Source organism: Castanea sativa, chromosome 3 (genome assembly GCF_040712315.1).
Source record: "Castanea sativa cultivar Marrone di Chiusa Pesio chromosome 3, ASM4071231v1".
Lineage (NCBI taxonomy): Eukaryota > Viridiplantae > Streptophyta > Magnoliopsida > Fagales > Fagaceae > Castanea > Castanea sativa.
In genome coordinates, this window is record NC_134015.1 from 20,971,418 (window position 1) to 20,977,618 (window position 6,201).

The following is a 6,201-nucleotide window of genomic DNA, read 5'->3' on the forward strand; positions in this document are numbered from 1 at the left end:
AGATGATGCGCATTTACAGGCATGAAATTATTTTTCCATTAATTGGAAAAGAAAACTAATTTTTTCAGATCACCTAACGCATATTATAGTGAAATATTGAAGTTTACAAGCAAATTCAGAATTGTGTAAGAAATAAGTACCAGATACAAGTGTCATATTATTTTTCAATTTGTCTCTTACATGATGACATAAGTCACTACTAATATATTTATTTAGTTTATTTTTTAAATAAATAAGATCTAGACATAAGTCACCATTTCCACTCACAATTTTATTTTATTTTTTCACTTTTCACCTTTTTAACTTTCACTCTTTACTTCTTTAAACCTTTTTCTTAACTTTTTTGAATCAATGGTTGAGATTGAAAGTTGTTTTTTACAACTATCAATCTCAACCATTCAAAGGAATTGCATCAGGTGCAATACCCTGATCTCAATCCGGATTTATGACCCGAGTTTGAGAAGAAACAGTTCAAGTGTGAATGTTTGAGCATTTCATCATCTATTAAGTATAGTCTGGTATGAACAAGTCCATTGTTAAAAAAAATAAATAGAAAATAATCTTAATGTTACCATACAAGAGTAAGTGATACTTGTGAGTAGTAAAGTGATGCAGTGTAGTATTCTAAGCTGCATTGTGTTTCCTTGTGTATAGGCTTTTGTTACAAATACTAAGTCTTGTGTTTATTCTAACTTTCATAAGTGGCTACTAACTAGTTAATTACTCAGGTCCTATGTTGTAATGCTAGTCAATTGCATCCATTTTTGTCTTTGTATAAAAGTAGGCAAAACTATTTTATTTGTTATCTGTTTTTCATTTGAAATCTAACGTACAGCCAAGAGCTACTCATTCCAATGGCACATCTAGTTTCCCAATATTGAGGCACAGCCAGAATTCCTACGAAAGCTGTCAGCAGGCAAGCTTTTGGGTAAAATGTGAATTTTTATAAACTAGTTTGTAAACATACTTCATTTTTCAAACCATTCAGGAAAGACACTTTTAAATAAAAGTTTACATTCATGATACATGCATGTTTTCAAGTTCATTACAAGAGTTTGAATTATCATATACATTAATGCATAGTTGAAGCTAACTCCACTTCAGCTTTGCTTGAATATAGAAGAGGTTTGCTTGGGCCAGTTGACATAGACGAATTAGTAGAACAACTACTACATGAACATTGCGTTTGATCTTTAGATCTGGTGAAACCCGATGAAGTATTGGATAATTTACATAGGTCCATTGGGGGCCCAACATACATTGGCACTGGCAACTTTGATGGAAGGTTGGGCAAAGAAGCTTCAAAATTAAGAATGTGCATTACTTGCCTTATAGAGGGCCTGCTAGTGGGATCAGGATGACAACACCATAATCCAACCACCATCAAACTCTTTATTTGCCCTTCATCAAATTCCATACCTAAGCTTTTATCAACGGCTTCAATGAGTTGACCATTTCCATAGAGATCCCACACCCACTCTACTAGCCTAACCTTGCTTGGTTCCGCCCGTGGATCGACTGGCTTTCTTCCACATGCAATTTCAAGACAAACCACCCCAAAACTATAAACATCGGATTCCTTAGAAGCTGTACCAGTGGAGAAACACTCCGGGGCAAGGTAGCCCACGGTCCCAGCTAACACAGTTGTTTGTAAGCCCAACTCATGATCTACGAGTCTAGCAAGGCCAAAATCGCCAAGTTTGGCATTGAAGTTTGAATCCAACATGATATTGCTAGACTTTATATCTCTATGCACTACACATTGTTCCCACTCTTCATGAAGGTAGAGTATTGCAGAAGTCAATCCCTGAGCTATGTTGTACCTTACTGGCCATTTTAGCATAATCTTTGCTCCAAATAGATGAGAATCAAGGCTTCCATTAGGCATATACTCATACACAAGAAGTAACTCACGCTGTTCATGGCACCAACCAATGAGTTGAACCAAATTCCTATGTCTTAAACGGCTAATGATCTTCACTTCTGACTTGTACTCTTTTTTTCCTTGCTTTGATCCTTTTGAGACTCTCTTAACTGCAACTTCCACATTGGATTCACTTAACAAACCTTTGTAAACTCCTCCGAATCCTCCCTCTCCAAGCTTCCCTCGTTCTGCAAAGTTGTTTGTTGCATTCAGAAGTTCACGGTATGTGAACCTCCTTGGCCCTGTTCCTTTTTCAAATTCATCATCCATATTGTCATCATCACCCGAATCTTCTGTATTCCCACCGGCCCTTTTTCTCCAAAAAAGAAACCAAAGTAGACCTATACCACAACTCACTACACCGGAACTCACTGCTAAACAAATGATCAACGCCAATTTGTTTTTCGTGCTCCCATTTCCCGTGTTGTTTGTTTGAGTAAATCCATCTCCTGTCTTGTTTGGTTGAATGCTCCCATTTCCCCTGTTGTTTGTTTGAGTAAATCCACCTCCTGTCTTGTTTGGTTGAGTAGACACATCTCCAGCCTCTAAAGTTGAATTAAATGACCAAGAAAGTATTGTATGTAACTCAAACGCCAAACCTGTAGTAGCGGAGAAACCAACGCTAACCCATTCCGGCAAAATAGTTAAGTCAACAATATATGAAAGACTAGAATTCCAACTGCATGCTGGTTCATCAGTTAGGAACACACTAAGATTTTGGGATGCTGAGTCGTAACTTACCCGTACATTTTTTGTTGACCCATCCGTAATATTAATGCTTGGTGGCAAAGTCACATTTACCTTTGAGATAATGGAATTGATATCGATTCCCACATGAGGAGCACTTGGATCCCACCAGTTATGGAAAGTGTCAAACTCAACGGCAACAATTTGATTTTGAGTGCCGTTGATAGCGGTTTCTTGACTAAACAGACCAAGATTCTCCCCCAATGTATTGTTAGGGATACTAGAATCAAATGGTGAGATGAAGAAAGCAAGCCCATCAGCGACACCAGCATTCTTATCGACAGCTTTAATGATAAAGGAGAAGTTCGTGGTGAAGTCTGTAACGTTAAGCTTCCCTGTGCTATTATCCCAAAGGTGAACTGGTTCATGATAAAAGGCACGACCAACACTTGCGCCGATGGGGCCCTCAAGAGTATCCTTTGTGAGATAGAGACGGCCATCTGGTTTCATAAACGCATCACGTCGGAAGGTTAGGTTACTGTTATTTGCTTTGAAACTAGGGAAGTTGAAGGAAATTGACATTGCATTGGGAAGTAGCATCAAAAAGAAGATGAAGAGCTGATTGAAAAGAAATTGGACTTTTTGAGGAGGTTGAACAAGGCCAAAAGGTATGTTGGAGAGTGCCATGGCTGAATGCAGAGAGGAATGAGTGAAGGTCAGTTAGATTGTTAGATGGAAGTACCTATTTGTAAGCCATGGTTAAATTGGACTTTTTATTTTTTTTTGGATATTGGTCTATTCGTATGTCATGATGATAATTTGTCATTCCTCGTCAATTTGGATATTGGTCTACCAAATTATAAAGCACGGCACCAACTTGAAGTAATTGGATTGACTTTGGTCTACTATATATTACTTTACACTAGATTAATCAACGATGACCATGTAAACGTACAACTTGCTCAATTTTCTGACGTGTAGTACCTCCACCCAGCTGTACAAATAAAGATTACTTGGCTCATAAATCACATACATGATTGTTGCCTTTTTTTTTTCTTTTTTTTTTACTCTGATATTCAAATGAGCTCTGGCAACCTCCGTTCTCAATTTACATGGGATGTTTTGATAGAGTAATTTGAGATAAATTTTTTGTAATTTGAGATGAAATTTTTGTAATTTTTAAAAATATATATGAGTGAAAATGTGTGTAAAAATATGTATAATATTGTTTAAAATGTAAAAATGTGAATTTGAACTCTAATACAAAACAGGCCTGGAGAGATATAGATCAAATTTCTTTAATCAGCAATCAAATCAAGAAAGTACTATTGCTTAGTTAGTAAACAAAACAGATATTATGTTGGTACTTGGTAATAATCATCTTGAGGAGGGTTTTTTTAGATATAACGCTAGGCCTAATGTACATCTCAAGCTTTTATTTATTTATTTTACAAGATATAATTTTACTCTAATTTAATTGAAGTGTATATAGGTATAAATTTCTCTCCTAAAGACTTGAATTTTGACATTTGCCCCTCACACATCACAAATACTTATAAAGTGACCTTCGCACCAAAAATACGTAGTAGTTACATACTCAAATTTCTAATTAAAAATGACATTTTCTTCTTTTTAATGAATATTATTGTAAAAGCAAAAACTTTGATATCAGTTTGTTTAGAATAACGAAAACACAAATATGTATTTATTGTGTGTATCCAAATAATATACAAAATAGAAATAAAAAATGGAAGAAATAATCACACAAATAACAAAAAGATTTACATGATTGGGACTTAACCACATCCATGAACAGTATCTAATGAACAAATTTCACTAACAAAAGAAGGAAATTAAAATAATGGTGTTAAGAATATAAAGAAAACTAAAACTTCAAATACATCCAAAGAGTTATGTCACACAAATAATAGAGAAAACCTGTTCTAAAAGCTCTAAAAGTTGGGCGCGGCTGCTGCCTTCAAATAACCAAAGAAACTTCTATTGGTCAATAAAGTCGGCTGCTTCACACGGTGTCCAATTACCAAGCCCAAGTTTGAACTTGGATTCTCTAATAAGGACCAAAGTAGAAATTAACAAAGTACCATTACGACTGAAAATAAATAACTTGTGAAAATGGTATAACACTTGTTGTGTGAATGTGTAAAAGCTACCACACTTTTTAGTTTGCTCAATATGTATTGTTCATCATTTTTTTTTTTTCAGTCATCGGTTTTTGCTCTTTTTAAAAAAATAAAAATTTATATGAGTTGACATATATATTATTACTAGTCGCAAATCCGTGCAATGCATGAGAAAAATTTACATAGATGTATAATTTAATTATGTTTTTCTTGAATTGAAACAAACATAATATTTGCTGTGAAAAATGAAAAAAATCTTTAAGAAAAGTCCATTAAGAATTATCAAGATAACTGATGCAATTAAATACTTATAGATGTTTATATGGCTACATATGCACTTCATAGATGAAATAAAACTAAAAAAGAAATATTAATGTAGCAGCTCATATGAAGGCCAACCATAATTAGTATTACTATTGCTAAATGCTCTAATTTTTTCCCAAGTACTCCTCTTTAATCCCTTTTTTTTTTTAAATAAACAGTAATACTTATTAGAATAGATACAAAAATAATAATAATAATAATAATAGTGTTTTAAATCGGGTTTATAATACATTACATAACTAGAGTACAACTACAAAAATGGTCTAACCTTTGTAATTGAAGGTTGGGGTTATAAATAGCAGACACTAAACATACACAACCAATGTAGAATAAACATCCTTGTTTTTTTTTTTAATAAATAGTAATACTTATTAGAACAGACACGAAAATAATAATAATAGTGTTTTAAACCGGATTTATAATGCATTACATAACCAGAGTACAACTACGTAAGGGTCTAACATTTGTAGTTGTAGATTAGGCTTATAAACAGCATACACTAGACATATACAATCAATATAGGATACACATTCCTTTTTTTTTTTTTTGAGTAAACAGTAATACTTATTAGAACATACATGAAAATAATAATAATAATATTTTAAACCGGGTTTATAATACATTACATAATCAGAGTACAATTACAAAATGGTCTAACCTTTGAGTTGTTTAAAAAGTTTAGAAATAAAGCATTCAAGATATGTAACAAAACATCATTGAATTGATTAAACAAAAAACGATTATAAGTATTTGTACATCCAAGACCCCGTGGCTGCTTCCACATATTCAGAACGCAAAGGTAGAAGTAGAATAACATTATTGAATAGTAATCAATTAGATAATGAAATTGCAGTCAATATGATTTCGCAAAGTACGGTACTTGAAGAAAGCAAATCTTCAATATAAGGTGTATCATTAGTCTATCAAATATCAAAAGAATGAAAATTAGACAATCTTAAACTATGGCCTTTCAATCAAATGAATGATATAGTCATAATTATAAAGAGAGAGAGGTAAACCTGAATAATGTAGATCAATAATAGTGTAGAAATGATCTAATTAGTGGTTTTATACTGAATATTTATTTATTTATTGTTTAATAAACATAAGTAAAGTGTAATTAAA

The 6,201-nt window shown here is 33.2% G+C and overlaps 1 protein-coding gene across 1 annotated transcript; it reads right to left on the minus strand.

The window, feature by feature from the left end:
* Positions 1–997: 997 nt before the first annotated feature.
* On the minus strand, positions 998–3,598 carry LOC142629774 (L-type lectin-domain containing receptor kinase IX.1-like). Its single transcript, XM_075803809.1, has 2 exons — positions 2,439–3,598; positions 998–2,330 (listed from the first exon to the last, which is right to left on the minus strand). The coding sequence occupies exons 1-2, from the start codon at positions 3,296–3,298 to the stop codon at positions 1,073–1,075; spliced, it is 2,118 nt and encodes a 705-aa protein (XP_075659924.1). The 5' UTR covers positions 3,299–3,598; the 3' UTR covers positions 998–1,072.
* Positions 3,599–6,201: the final 2,603 nt, after the last annotated feature.